This window comes from Manacus vitellinus, unplaced genomic scaffold (assembly GCF_001715985.3).
Source record: "Manacus vitellinus isolate BGI_N305 unplaced genomic scaffold, ASM171598v3 scaffold_41_pilon, whole genome shotgun sequence".
Lineage (NCBI taxonomy): Eukaryota > Metazoa > Chordata > Aves > Passeriformes > Pipridae > Manacus > Manacus vitellinus.
This window is the reverse complement of record NW_021940545.1, coordinates 6,211,465-6,226,799: the sequence shown is the minus strand read 5'-3', so window position 1 is coordinate 6,226,799 and position 15,335 is coordinate 6,211,465. Positions and strand designations below refer to the sequence as shown.

At 47.8% G+C, this 15,335-nt stretch overlaps 2 protein-coding genes across 2 annotated transcripts in view; one reads left to right on the top strand and one right to left on the bottom strand.

Moving 5' to 3' along the window:
* Positions 1-631, top strand: part of CEP164 (centrosomal protein 164) — a 31,700-nt gene extending 31,069 nt beyond the window's left edge. Inside the window, exon 31 of the mRNA XM_025895770.2 lies at positions 120-631. Within this exon, the coding sequence (XP_025751555.1) occupies positions 120-212 (93 nt within the window). The 3' untranslated portion in view covers positions 213-631. The remainder of the gene's footprint in view (positions 1-119) is intronic.
* An 8,358-nt stretch (positions 632-8,989) lies between these two features.
* The window catches only part of DSCAML1 (DS cell adhesion molecule like 1), a 93,303-nt gene continuing 86,957 nt past the window's right edge, over positions 8,990-15,335 (bottom strand). Inside the window, 6 exon segments of the mRNA XM_029962095.1 lie at positions 8,990-9,054; positions 9,057-9,092; positions 9,095-9,134; positions 9,137-9,219; positions 9,222-9,440; positions 14,686-14,997. Of these exon segments, the coding sequence (XP_029817955.1) occupies positions 8,990-9,054; positions 9,057-9,092; positions 9,095-9,134; positions 9,137-9,219; positions 9,222-9,440; positions 14,686-14,997 (755 nt within the window).

Here is a 15,335-nt window from a genome sequence, read left to right as displayed (position 1 = left end):
CTACTCTACCCAGTGGGGAGGGGTCAGGATTTCGTGCTGCTGAGCAGGAATGTGGTGTTTGGTTGTCTGTTGTCAGTGTTTTCTCCAAGCTGACTCTAAATATTTTATGCCCTAAAAAGATGCCGAGCCACTTGCCATTTTGCCTGATGAGGACGCCTGCACTTCAAGGGATCCCATCTGTGAAAAATGATCTTCAAAGCCATTTCTCCTGAGATGCCCCTCACCCTCCGTGCTGTGTGTGCTCCTCGGGTGGGTGATGATGCACAGCCCCCTCCTGCTCTGCTCCTGGGTGGTGTGTGCTGGCACACGCCGTGAGCACGGCAGGGGGATGTTTACATGCAAAGAGAAATAATATTTTTGATGAGCATCATTTTAAAACTCTTAAGAATGTTTGTATATTTTATTTTACTTTTTTTTTGCTTATTTTCTTAGAATTTTTGTAATTACTCAGCCAGCCTTAGTCCTCTCTAGGAAGGGAGGGATCAAAACACGGGTTTCCCATCTGCTGTTGGATTGCACCAACCCCTGTCTGTAGGGATTTTGCTTTTAGTTTCCTGGATACTGGGGGAAACATGGCAATCCTTCCAGTCAGGTGTTTTAGAAGGGACTCCATGGTTCTGGCTCACTGTGGCCAAAGCCATTATCACTGAGTCCACTCCGTGTGTTGGGAGAAGCATGGATTAGTGCTGCAGAGAAATGCCAGTTTATTTAACAATAACTCGGTTTGAAACATGTTCCTTTTTCCTGTTAAAACCTGGGATAGCAGCTGTATCTGGTTTTGTACAAAATTAAATCAACATGAGCCTGTTTTGTGTGATGGTGGTGGTTGTAGCTCTATTTTGTTGTAGCTCTGGATATCCAGCTGTACTTGCCTCTCACATCTTTCCCTTGCTTGTCTCTGGGCAGTCTCATGTTTTGTCTTGTCAAGGTCATTTCTGGCAGTTTCCAAGACCACTTCAGCTCATTGTGGCTTTATTACCATTATTCTTTTAAGTATCTGGTCAGGGTAGCAAATGCAGGGACAGAAAAAGCTAAAAACCAAAACTACAGAACCAAGACAAGGTGTTGTGCTGGAGCTTCTCTCTGGCACCTTGGGATCTGTTAAAATTGTGTAACTGGAGATTGGCTGGGGCTGTATTTGGGAGCAGCCAGGAATTCCCCCAGCAGTGCACTGGGTGCTTCTGGGATCCTGTGGTGGGATTGCTGAGTAATGCTCTCCCTAGGAATTAGGGAGGATTGGTGACGCTCTTCTCTCTTCCCGTGGCTTGTTCCTGTCCCCTTGTGGCTTCCTGCCAGCCAGCCTGTGGGAGCTGGAGGACTGGTGAGGCACACTGTGTGGGTCAGCTGGTCATGCAGAAGTGGAGGCTGATAGTTTTGTCCTTAAAAAGAAAACAGACCACCACCAAGCCTTGACTTGCCCCAGTTCCTGCAAAGAGCACAGGGCGGCTCTGAGACATCCCAAGTCCTGTCTGGACTGTGAGAGCGTCCTGGTGTGGGGGTTTTGCTGTGATCTGAGCCCAGCCTGGGGCTGGGCTGTGCATGTGTCTGTGCTCACTGCCCTGCCTGTGTAGGTGGAGAAGGGGATTTGCTTTTCCTGGAATGCCAGCAGTGTGTCTGTTGGAGAAACTCGGCGATTAGAAGTTAAAAGGGCAGCGCTCGATTACTTCACCAGGAGGAGCTCGAGCCATAAGCTCATTAAGGGCTTGGTCTCTGCCTGCCCAAGGGGGGACACTTCAGTCCCTGGCTGCTCGGACATCACCGTGCTCTGCTCCCAGAGCTGTGCCTTCCCAGGACAGAGGGAGCCCCTGGACACCCCGGCCATGCTGGGCACCCTGATGACAGCGCTGTTCTTTGTGGTGAGGGCGGTCAGGCAGGTGAGTCCGGGCTGGGATTTACTGCTTCCCTTGCATTTCTCCCCTGTCTAGGGCTGCTCTCCGTGGGGGCAGGGAGAGGAGGCAGTGGTCTCCACTTATCCTGGTGGGAATGGCCTTCTGTGCCTGCTCAGACCCTGGCTGGGAGGTTTGGGAGCCCTGTGGGCTCTGCAGCCCCAGGACCTCCCGATGAGCTGCTCGTCAGGGTGGTGCCAGGAAGGGTTCTGGTCACTGGTGGTGCATGTGAAGGAGCAGGAATTTCTGTTGCTCTTCCCCTTTCTCTGCTGTCCTCTTACCTGCTGCAAACCCTTTCTGTGTGCAGCTGGAGACCAGCCTGTTCCGTGAGGAGCCCCTGCCTTACCTGGTGTACCAGCCCCTGCCCTGGCAGATCCAGTGCGTGTCCCAGAGCCGCCGCACCAGCCGGGACAGCGAGGTGAGGGCTGGGGGCACCACAGGGCAGCTGGCTCGGGGGGTGCCACTGCCTGCTGCAGGGGGCAGCTGTGCCAGCCAGGCAGGCTGCTCCGAGCAGAAGGCGTGGGCAGGGGGGAGAGGTTTTTTTCTCTTCCCCCTCCAAAAGATGGAAAATAAGGTGATGTCAGGAGGTGGGATAAGATGAAAAATGCAGGAGAGGTATTTGTAGGCAAATTCAAGCTTATTTTTAGGAATGGAAATATCCCCTATCAGACCTGGCATCCCTGGAACTGCAGGTTCATAGTGTAGGGGCTGGAAGGGGGAAAGCAAACCCAGCAAGCCAGTCTCCTTGCTGGTTTGAAATGCAGATCCAGTGAGGATAATCTGTGCCAACATCCATTCCAAGGTATACTGGCACATTTCACAGCTCTGAGTCTGGATGCAAAATTCTTTCCTGCCTCTCCTTGGAGGTCTTTTCACAAATGTAGATTAATTAATCAGTGCTCTTTAAGGGAACAACAGTAATCATGTTCCAGTTTCCCAAAGGGAATGGACAGTGGAAAGCTTGGTGGGGCTGGTCCTGTCCCTTTCAGAGATTCCCAGCTGGCCTGAAAGGGACTGTCCTCACTGCCTCTGCCTGGGATACAACTAACTCTTAGTTTTCTTCTCTACTTTTCTAGAGAGGAAAGAGCTCTCGGCACAACAGCATCTACTCACTTTCTGGAGACAAAGGTGAGTATGGGGCAGGCAGGGAAGCATTAAAAAAAAAAAAACAGCCCAGGTAATGGGGGAAGCTCGGGGCTGGGACTGTGGATGCAGCAGGAGAGCAGGCACTGCAGCACCTGCATCCTTCTTGCTGTCTTTCTACTTCCAAAAATCTGTCTCTGTGACATTATTAAAGGATATTTAATGGTGAGATATTTGTTAATATGTGTAGTATCAGCCAGTGAAGGTCCCAGGGATGCATAACTGAATATATAACAGTACATGTGTGGCTGCGCAAATCCCTTCTCCCCTCTTCCCGTGAAACCTGCCTCACTGACTCCCATGGGGTCACATTGGGGGGACTCACACTATCCCCCAAAACAACCCCTCTTCCTCTTCTCTTCTCCTTGTTCTGGTAAACCCTCCTGGAATTCAGCCCCCTTTCCTCCTTGCTCTGGTCTCCAAGGCTCTGCCCCTCTGCTGAAGTCAAGGGCTCAGCAAAGAGGATTTTGAGCAGTTCTATTCTTGGTGCCAATCGGATAAGGGGCAGTGGGGGCTGGGGGTGCTGCTGCTGTGACATCCCTCCTGGATGACCCAGGAGCTCTGGCCAGCCTGGTCACTGGTTTGGGGGTCTCACTGCCCTGCAGTGGGTGCAGGTCCCCAGGCAGACAGTGGCTGAGCTCCTTGGGCAGGGGTGTTTCCTGTGGAGCTCTGGGCAGCCCACACAGCCAGGGCTCCTCCTGACAGGCACTGCAGTACCTGCCCTGTGGTCCTCAGCCTCTGCCCTTGGACCTGTGCACTGTGCAGGGTTTACAGCTGATGGTGTGTCTTGTTAAGCAGGGCAGGAGGGAACCCCTTCCCAACGTGACCTTCTCTTATTTATCTTTTTACTTGGCAATTTCTTTTATGTTGTGAAAGGAAATGGGTTCAGGTGACAGCAGTGAGTTTATACAGCAGCATCTGGCCCCAGGATTCCTGATGGCTGCTCAGGGGGTGCTTAGCAGTGACACACTGGCTTAGAGGAGCACTGCTGAGTGGCTTTGATGCAGTTCCTGTTGAATTTCACAATACTTCCCTAATGCCACATTAAGCAGGAGTGGGGAGGGCTCCCATTTGTCAGCATGAGAGCTTTATTGCTGTACAGTGCCGGGCTTTTTTTCTAATCTTATTTGTGTGTGCGAAAGTAAGTGAGCATCATACGTGGTGATTAAACGTGGGGAAGCTGCTGTCTTTGGGGAGTGGAGCTGTGTAAATAGAGGGCTTAGTGCTGCCAGGGAGGCTGGGCTTTACTTTGCCTCCTGTTCCCTGCTCCCTGTGCCCTGGAGGTGTCTTTGTGAGCCAGTGGAGTTGTGGTTTCACACTCTGAGTTTTTCAGCCTCTTTGACCTCCCCAGCGAGGAAAGATGTCCTGTCTGGGAGCCTGGGGACTGGGGAGGCCACTGACCCTGTGGTGGGGGTGCCAGAGCCCTGCCCTGCTCTATGCAGCCTGTTCAGGGCCACCAGCACTGCCTGTGCTCACTGTGGTGCTCTGTTGTCACCCCAGGTGATGTGACCCCTGACGACAGCAAGGACAGCACGTTCTTCAGCGACCCTTCGGAGAGGGCAGCCATCACCATCCAGACCCACTTCAGGAGGTACCAGCAGCAGAAGCAGGAAAAGAAGTAGATACATCAGCCACCCGTACCCTGCACTGTCCCTCCTGTTTGTCTGTTCTGTACCCCAGAGACATTTGGGGCTGTGGTGACTGTGAACCTGCCCCTGAACCTACACCTGCACCCCCTTGGTGCAGCTGTAGGTTCTCTGCCCTTGTGTTGGTCGCTGCTCAGAGGGAGCTCTCTGTCCTGCTCAGTCCTTCCCTAGACAGCATTGCCTCGTGGGCCAGGGTGCAGCTGGAGGGGGGCTGCTGGGGACCTTGGAACAGGGGGTGATGCTGCAGCCTGTCCTTGGCCAGCCCTTGGGTCACAATGAGTGAGTCCCAGCAGCTGTGTGGGTGGCAGTGGGGCCCTACCCAGCTGAAGGTGGTTGTGCTGGCTGGTCTCTGCCCAGCTGGGGCTTGTTTCACTCAGCACTGACCCTCCCCTGTGCCTCTGCCTCCTTCACTCTGCTTCTGGAGTTGGATGGAACAACTACCTTTGTCCTCTGCTCTGGGTGGATGGCTGGCAGAGGTGCCAGCACAGTGTCCAGGAGCCAGCCTGGAGTGGGAATGTCACCGAGGGGACGTGCTGCAGGCAACTCAGGAGCTGAGCTGTGAGCTGATCTTACCTTTTCTTGGGGACAACTGGTTGGGGTGCCAGAGCAGGTGTGGGGTGGGACTCTGTCTCCTGAGGCTGAACTTGCTTTTCTTCCTGAGGCAGCCCTGTGGTAATGCTGGTGTTTGGGTTAGAGCCCACCCAGCCCCTTGCTCTGGTGTTTTGGTGCAGCAAAGCTGAACAGAGACCTGCTCCTGGTCAGGCAGGGACAGGAGTCCAGGAGAGTCTTGGGTCTGAGTGTCTCTGTTTCTGAGTGCTGTTGTTTGCAGCTTGAAAGAGGGAATATGAAGGCAGAGAGCTCTGGGCCAGCACAGAAACAGGAGATTTGCTGTGAGCAGGGGGGTGAGGGGAGACTGGGGGACCTGGGGGAAGGAGCAGGGCATGGAGGGGCTGCTGGCTCAGAGCCCTGAGCGTGGTCTCCAGTGCTGCTTTGCTGGGTCTGTTGTTGGGGTTTCTGTGCAGAGCTGCTGAGCTGTGCCCCAAGAGCCCTTTGTTTTCCTCTCCAGCCATAATTACCCTCAGCCCTCCTTACCAGCACTCTGTCCCCAGCTGCCCCTACTTACCTTTGGCTTGTGTTAGGTGTCTGGACTCTGTCTGTGCTTGGCTGTGGTGGCATCCAGTGCTCGTGGCTCTGCTCTGGAGCAGGGCTGGTGACACTGGCTCGGTCACTGGGGTGGTGGGGGCAGTCTGGGCTGGCTGGCACCAGGAGGTGTGTGTGGCAGGTAACCTTGGAATGCTGTGCAAGGCAGCTGGTAAAGCAGACCTGAAAGGAAACTCTGGATTTCTGAGCTTGAGGGCTTTTTGTCTGTTTGCTGTTGAAGGCAGAGTTGGTGTAGCTGGTGTGGCTTGAATTCACTGTTCTCCTGCAAACCCTGCTGTGGCAAAGGGCAGTGGGCCCTCTGGGAGCAGGGGGGTGTTGGGGTCTTGTGGATGAGTGCTGGAAACTTGGGCTCTGTTAAACTGTGCAAGGCCAGGGCTTGTGTCTGCTGGGGAAGGGAAGGGGGAGAATCCTTGCTAAGATATAGAAGGAAATCTGTACTAGCCAATTCCAATAAAGACCTATTAATCTCTGTTAATCTGTCCTGCTCTTTATCTTGCTAATCTACTTACTCTTACAGCTGAACACGCTTGCCTTTTCTATTTCTAATTCTAATTTCTCTTCTGTTTCTATTCTGAGCCTGGTATTGGCATTTTTGGAGGTGCTGCCTTGGTGGTGACCCTGCTTTAAGATGGGGCTGGGCACTTGCTTTTTTTTTTTTTTTTTTTTTTTTCTTTAATCTGTACTGTGTAAAGGTTTATGAGTCTCTGATGTGCTCTGAACTGGTTTTGAACTTCTGGTTTGCTGGTCACCACTCTCCACTGCTCTCAGGGAGAGACAGAAAGGGCAGGACTGTTTTCCCTTGGTTGTGGCAAACACTGGCCAGTGTGGGACAGACCTGCCTTTGGACAGGTTGCTGCAGGGACCTGTGGGTTGCCTGACTGACCCCATTCAGCTGCTGTGCTCATGTTCTGTGTATGAGCACAGTACAAAATCTGTGTATTCCTTCATGCTACGTTGGAAACTTACCATGGTTTTGTCTCCAGAGAGCTGTTAAAATTGAATTAATAGGAAAACTCGTGCCTAGTTCCTAAGAAAAGCTGTACAGGGGTCAATGGGGGGGTTGGTGCAAGAACATGAGTGGGAAATAGCAGCCCTGGCATTTGGGGCATCATCCCTGATGCCTCCACACCAGCCTGTGTGGGGAAGGTGCCCCTCTCCATCTGAGATGCTCTGTGGCAGAGGTTGGCTCTGAGTTGTACCTGAATAATGGCCAAAAACTATAAAAAATGGGCATAAGAAATTGTCTGAACAGCTTGTTTCTCAAGCCCCAGGGGTGAACAGCTGCCAGGCTCTTGCTGAGGTGCTTCCAGCTCTGCAGGATTTCAGGAGTTACCTTAGTTAGGAAGAACCAGATGGCAAAGGAGGATCTGCTGACCACTGTGCCAGCAGGCAGGGAAGGGGACTGCTCTATGTGGAGACTGCAGGTAGTGCCACCAGTAGCACCAGTCACTGTATTTCCATGTAATTTTTCTTTGGGTACTACATTTAAAAATGGAGAGATATTGAAAAAGTGACCTCTGCAGCACTTGATTATAACTGGTGAATTAAACCCTGTAAAGAGAGAAAAAAAAAAAAAGAGTGGTACAAACCTGTGTATAGATGCTCCAACAGCTGGTTTGAGTTAAGATAGGAAGTGTATCTGCAAGGAAAAAGCTGGAACCAGTGGGTAGCAAGCATGGATGGAGAACTGATGAAAACTTGAGCTTATACATTACAGAAAATAAGGAAATAAAAGTGCAGTTAGTTATTTAGACCTCAAATAGCACCAGAAGCTCCTCAGGAAGGTGAAGTTCTACTTTGGGTTACTAAAATAAGAGTTAATAATGGCCTGAATTATTTTTGCCTTCCCAGGGTAGCAGAACAGGTGAGAAGGACTGAGAGCCCCTGGCTCCTGCCTGAGCTTCAGCTGCTATTGCTTTCACAACCACTTATGAAAAGGGAAAGGTAGAACCTGCATCTCTTTGGTGGTTTATTGCTGTGGCTGGTGGTAAAAACAAAGAAGAAAAATAAGAACAAATGATGGTGGGGGCTGTGCTGGGCTTTGTGGTGTCTGTGTGCTGTGGTGTGACACAATGCCCTGTGTCCTGGGGCACCTGTGCAGTGTTGGACCATGCCCTGTGCCATGATTCACCATGATGGAAGGCAGATGCATCATGATCCCTGGCACTGTGCTGGATTTCCTGGGCTCCCTGCTGTGCTGCCCTTCACCACAGTGTGCTGGGTTTCCATGTGCTGGGTTTCACCACTCGTTGTGCTCAGCAGTGGTGCTGCTCCTCCTGCTCTCCCTGCTGCCACATCCCAGGGAGCCAGGCCCTGCTGTGAGGAGCTGCTGTGCCTGGCTGGATGCTGGTACGATGCTGGAACCATACCCATGAGGGTCCTGGCATCGGTTCACCCCTCCAGAGGAGCTGGACCAGGGTTCCTGTCTGGCACTTTGGTTCACCCTGGGCTGGAGCTGGACTTACCAGTGACTGTGGCACAGCCTGGCCGTGGCTGGGCTGTCCCACTCAGGACCCTGTTCCCATCCCTGACCCTCCTCCCACCCCACGGCTCTGCAGGTCGGTAAGTGCCTTAGTATTTCTTAATATTTAATCCCTTTTCTTAGTATTCCTTAATATTTAATCCCATGTCTTAGTATTTCTGTACATTGGCTGCCCTGGGCTGTCCCTCTCCATCCTCCTGCCTGCTCTGCCTTAATTCCCTGCTCACTTAACAAACACCCGTGTATAAACATAACCTTTATTGCACACAGCGCTGGGTTTTTTTTCATAGAAAAAGGTATTAACACATAAGCATTTGCAAATTGAAGCAACTCCTGCTGTTTTCAGAACAGTAAAATAGCATGCAATGTCTCGGAGACGTTCCTTTTTAAAACCACCGACAAGATCAGGGAGAGAAAAAAAAAAAAAAAAAGTCGCTGAGTCTTTCCTTGTGCCCCTTTCAAAATGATGTGAAATATATATATATGTTTACATATATATTATATTTTTTAAATCTGTAACATCAAATTCTTTGTGCCCTGGTTTCTTTTTCTGTTCGGAGAAGAAGAAAATAGCTTCATTTTTATACAAAAGAGTCCGTTATGTACAAGTTTGTTAATTAAATATAAATGGCGCGGGGTGGGGGGGGACGAGCAGCATCCGGCGGGTGGCCCTACACCAGCGTGTAGGACTTGGAGTAGGCTCCGGCGCCCTGTTTTTGAGACCTGCCTACCCCGACGTGCTCATCTCTAGGAGCGAGTCCCTGGAGCCCCCCACTTGGAGTGCGTGGGCACCCGTGGCTCGGCGGCGGCGGCGGCGACGGGGGGCTCTGCGCGGCGGGGGGAGCCGGGGCGGCGCTGGCGGCGGGCGCGGCCGTGGTCCGGTCCGTGCCGGGCATGGGAGAGTCCTCTGAGGTAAGGTGGTTGCGGCCGAGGCGGGGGGGCAGCCCCAGGGGCTTGGTGCCGGGCCCTCCAGCGTCATGTGCCGGGCCTGCGCGTGGTAGGCCCGGGCGAGGTTCCGGATGGGAGGCCTCCCGGGCGGCACCCAACGGGCAACGGCTCGTGCGCGTCCGCTTGCGGAAGAAGCGTCCGACTTGACGTACAGCGGGAGGTTGCAGTAGTCACCTGCCGAGGGAAGAGGAGGCAGGTGAGGCTCTGCGGGGATCCCTCTGCCCACCGCCCTCTGCACGTGGTGCTGTCCTGGCACATGGAACACGGCCGGGCGCCAACCCAAAACCGACCCGCCCGGTGCAACGCCATGGATGGGACCTGCCCAGCTCCGGTGGGCAGGGATGGATACAATGTCTTATATCATCGTGTAATACTATTGCTAATATTGTAATGTACAGAGAAATAAAGTATTAGAACATGGCTCTGTTGGTCTTATTGTAATGCACAGAGTAATAAAGTATTAGAACATGGCTCTCTTGGTCTTATTGTAATGCACAGAATAATAAAGAACTAGAACATGACTCTGTTGGTCTTATTGTAATGCACAGAATAATAAAGAACTAGAACATGACTCTGTTGGTCTTATTGTAATGCACAGAGGAGGAAAGTATGAGAATGAGACACTGTTGGTCACATTCTAATGCCCGGAGTCAAAAAGTATTAGAGTGTGACAGGATTGGTCAGATATTTTCTGACCCCGGGCATTAGAATTAGAATGTGACAGATTTGACAGATTCTAATGCCCGGGGTTAAAAAGTGTCAGAATTTGACAGAATGTGTCAGATTCTAATGCCTGGGGACAAAAAGTGTCAGAATTTGACAGAATTTGACAGATTTTAATGCCCGGGGTCAAAAAGTGTCAGAATTTGACAGAATTTGACAGAATCTGTCAGATTTTAATACCCGGGGTCAAAAAGTGTCAGAATTTGACAGAATTTGACAGATTTTAATGCCCGGGGTCAAAAAGTTGACAGAATTTGACAGAATTTCTGAACAGATTCTAATGCTGGGGTTAAAGTGTCAGAATTTGACAGAATTTGAACAGTTAATCCTGTCAAGATTTTTTAATACCCAACGGCTGGTCAAAAAATGGTCAGAATTTTGGACAGAATTTGACAGATTTTTAATGCGCGGGGTTTAAAAAGTGTCAGAATTTGACAGAATCTGTCAGATTCTAATGCCGGGGTCAGAAAAGTGATCAGAATTTGACAGCATTTTCAATACCCAGGGGGTTAAAAAAGTTGTCAAGAATTTGACAGAATTTTGACAGAATCTTGTCAAGATTTTTAATGGCCGGGGGTCAGAAAGTGTCAGAATTTGACGAATTGACAGATTTTAAATGACCCGGGGTTAAAAAAGTGTCAGAATTTTGACAGAATTTTGACAGATTTTAATTACCGCGGGGTTAAAAAGTGTCAGAATTTGACAGAATTGTCAGATTTTATGCCCAGGGTCAAAAGTGTCAGAATTTGAACAGAATCTGTCAGATTTTAATACCCCGGGGTAAAAAGTGTCAGAAATTTGAACAGAATGTTGACGAATTTGAACAGATTTTAAATGCCCGGTGGTTAAAAGTGTCAGAAATTTGGACAGAATCTGTCAGATTCTAATGCCCGGGCGTAAAAAGTGTCACGCACATTCTGCACGACTCTCTGCACGCACTTCTCACACATACCACGGGGCTTAAAAAGTGTCAGAATTCTGACAGAATTTGACAAATCTGTCGATTTTAAATGCCGGGAGGTCAAGAAAGTGTCAGAATTTGACAGAATTTGACAGATTTTAATGCCCGGGGTCAAAAAGTGTCAGAATTTGACAGAATTTGACAGAATCTGTCAGATTTTAATACCCGGGGTCAAAAAGTGTCAGAATTTGACAGAATTTGACAGAATTTGACAGATTTTAATGCCCGGGGTTAAAAAGTGTCAGAATTTGACAGAATCTGTCAGATTCTAATGCCCGGGGTCAAAAAGTGTCAGAATTTGACAGAATTTGACAGATTTTAATACCCGGGGTTAAAAAGTGTCAGAATTTGACAGAATTTGACAGAATCTGTCAGATTTTAATACCCGGGGTCAAAAAGTGTCAGAATTTGACAGAATCTGTCAGATTTTAATGCCTGGGGTTAGAAAGTGTCAGAATTTGACAGAATTTGACAGATTTTAATACCCGGGGTTAAAAAGTGTCAGAATTTGACAGAACCTGTCAGATTTTAATACCTGGGGTCAAAAAGTGTCAGAATTTGACAGAATTTGACAGAATTTGACAGATTTTAATGCCCGGGGTCAAAAAGTGTCAGAATTTGACAGAATTTGACAGAATCTGTCAGATTCTAATGCCCGGGGTTAAAAAGTGTCAGAATTTAACAGAATGTGTCAGATTCTAATGCCCGGAGTCAAAAAGTGTCAGAATTTGACAGAATTTGACAGAATCTGTCAGATTTTAATGCCCGGGGTCAGAAAGTGTCAGAATTTGACAGAATTTGACAGATTTTAATACCCGGGGTTAAAAAGTGTCAGAATTTGACAGAATTTGACAGAATCTGTCAGATTTTAATGCCCGGGGTCAGAAAGTGTCAGAATTTGACAGAATTTGACAGATTTTAATACCCGGGGTTAAAAAGTGTCAGAATTTGACAGAATTTGACAGATTTTAATACCCAGGGTCAAAAATGTCAGAATTTGACAGAATGTGTCAGATTCCAATGCCTGGGGTCAAAAAGTGTCAGAATGTGTCAGATTCTAATGCCCGGGGTCAGAAAGTGTCAGAATTTGACAGAATTGGCCACATTGTAATGCCCAGAGTAGGACAGTGGACAGTGGCATACATGGAGGCACTGATTATGGTCTGTAATGTGTTGTGTGGAAATAACATCAGTGTTATCCATGTTGTGTGACATCAAATGTTATAGTGCCCTGCAATAATCAATATATTCTGCTACGTGTTCTATAGCCTTGTATATAACCTAGTGCCTTAATTTAAGGATATATTTGTGTATATATATAAGATAGTGTGTTATTATAAGAGACAATATAACAGTATTGCTTTCAGTTGTATATGTTTTTATAATATGTTCTGTAAGCTGCATGTCATCTCTACTCAGCTGTAACACACTATAGGTCGTGTATGTCGTGTATTGCAGGATGCTTGTTATTAATCTGTGATATATCACAGTGGTATCTCTGCACATAAAGATCCCCTTCTGTTCTGTAAAGCATTGTGGTAAATATTCCTGCTCTCTGCAGCACCTGTTCGGGCCCACAGCAGTGTGATATGATAGATAGTGTGTTATATGGGAGGTTTTACTCTGCCAGTGTAGTGTCTGTGCTGCAATAATAGATTCTGCTATGCTGTGTTATATAGCATCATATATAGTTATTACCTTAATTTAAGGTTTTATGTCGATGTATGTATAAGACCCAGCATTGTTATATTGTCTCTTATAGGTGTTAAAGTGTTATATTTCTGTTGTATTACACTACTGCCTTTAATTGTGTTCTGTAGCATCCTCTGCAGCTGTAGTACCTTAATTTAAGGATTTACATGTAGATGTAAAACACAGTTATTATTTTGTCTTTGATATTTGTAACATGTAACACCTCTGTCCCTGCAGCATTACTGCTTTAATTGTGTATATTATGGGGTGTGTTCTGTAAGTGCCTGTTCACCTCTTTACAGCTCTAAAACATTGTAGGGTCTGTATTGTTGGTGTGTGACACAGGATGGGGGATCAGGGGGGTGCAGATCCCATCTGCTCTGTGAGGTGGTGTGTGTAAATATCCCTTCTCTTTGCCATAACATGTTGCCACGTGTTGTTGAATGTTGCCACATGTTACAGCTCCAATGTACAGTACACATCAGTGCTGTGTATGTCATATTAAATATACTACACTAATATAAATAGTGTCTGTGCTACAGTAAACTGTATTCAGCTGTGTTGTGTTCTACAGCATCATCTAAAGTTAATACCTTAATATAAGGATTTATATATATATATAAAAATATATATATTTATTTATATATACATAAATAGATATAAATATATAAATATATTTATATATAAAAATATATATAAGGCCCTGCATTATTAGATTGTCTCTTATATATTGTTATATTTGTGCTATGAAACACTTTTGCCTTTAATTGTGTCTGTGTAATGTGTTCTGTAAACTACATTTTTAAAAAAGGCTATAATTGTAACACACAATTAATACACAATTAATTGTAACACACATACTTAATACACACTGTACAATTTAAAATATACCACAGAAGTATATGGACTTATTTGCAGAGAAAGGGACAGATGGGGTGGGGGATTGTCAGGGTGCTGGCACTAAAACTAGGGAAAGAATATTGAGGAATGTGAAGGAATACTGGAGAACACTAAAGGAAAGGGAGAAATAGTGAATAATGAGGAATACTAAAAAAAGGGGGAGAAATAATGAGGAACAGCAATGAAGGGGAGAATATGAGGGTCTGGGGCCAGTACTGAAGAATGGACAGGAATACTATAAGGAGTGGAAAAGAATAGTAAAAAAAAAATGGGGGAAATATCAAGGAATGAGCTAAGAACACCAGCAAATGTTAAGGAGTACTAAAAAATGCAAAGGAATGTTAAAGAATGGGAAGGAACACTAAAGAATAGGAAAAAATGGTAAAAAATATCGAGGAATGAGAAAAGAATGCTAAGGAAAGCAAAGGAACACTAAAGAATGGGAAATGAAATGGAAAGGGAAGGAATTGTACAAAAAACCAGCAGAAAATACCAGGGAAAGCAGAAAGCATATTAAGGAATGGAAAGGCATACTAGGAAGGGGGAGGAATAGTAAAAAAAAAAAAAAAGGGGGGGAAATACCAAGAAATGGAAAAGAAGAATAAGGAATGAGGAATTCTTTCTTCTTACATTAAGCAATATATTTCTCATATACTAAGGAATGGCAAGGAATGCTAAGAGGGGGAAGGAACAGTGGGATTAAAAAATGGGATTAAAAAAATACCAAGGAATGGAAGAAGAAATATGAAGGAATGCAAAGAAACTAAAGAACAGGAAGAAGAAGAAAATATGGGAGGGGGGATACTAAGGAATGGGAAGGAATACTAAAGAATGGGGAGAAATACCAAGGAACTGGGAAAAGAAATACGAAGGAACTTGAAGGAATACTAAGGAACTGAAAGGAATACTAAGGAATTGAAAGAAATACTAAAGTGTTGAAAGGAATACTAAGGAATTGAAAGGAACAACAAGAATTGGATGGAATACCAGAAGAAATGGGGAACCATATTAAGCAATGGAGAAAGAATATTAAAGGGTGGGAAGAAATACTAAGAACACAAAGGACTAAAGGAACGGGAAGGGCTCCTGGGGTGGTGGGACAGCCCTGGGGCACGGCTGGGGCCGGGCAGGAGCTGTACATACTCTTGCTGGCGCGGTGTGGGATGGGCACGGCCACGCTCTTGCCGCGCTCGCTGTCCTGGGGCTTGGGGGGGGAGGCGGTGAAGCGGCAGATGCCGGGCTCGGACGGGGTGCTCATGGAGGTCATGCTGTCGGCGTTGTCCGTCGTGCCCGTGGTCATCTGGTCGGAGGAGCTGTCGGAGATGAAGCACTCGGTGATCTCGAACTTGGCATGCTGCAGCTGCTCCTCCAGCTTGGCGTGCTCGTAGGCGCGCGCCAGCTCCTCGTAGGTCGACGAGGCGCTCTCCGTGGACACCATGCTGTTCCGGCCCTTGTCTGGGGGGGAGAGGACGTGTCACCTACCTGGGAGTTTTTCCTGCCCTGGGAGTGCCTTTTTCCACTTCACTGTCATCACGGGAGTGCCCAGGCTGTCCCTGCTGAGATACACCCGGCCATCCGCAGGGCCAGGCTGGACAGGGTGTGGAGCAACCTGGGCTAGTGGAAGGTGTCACTGCCATGGCTGGAGATGGAAGAGGATGATCTTAAAAGTCCCTTCCAACCCAAACCACTCCAGGATTCTATGATTTTATCTGTTCCCAGAGCTGGGCACTGGTCTGGCTGCTCAGAGCCACCAAGTTGTGGTTCCACGATCCCATTGACTAAGTTCTACTTCT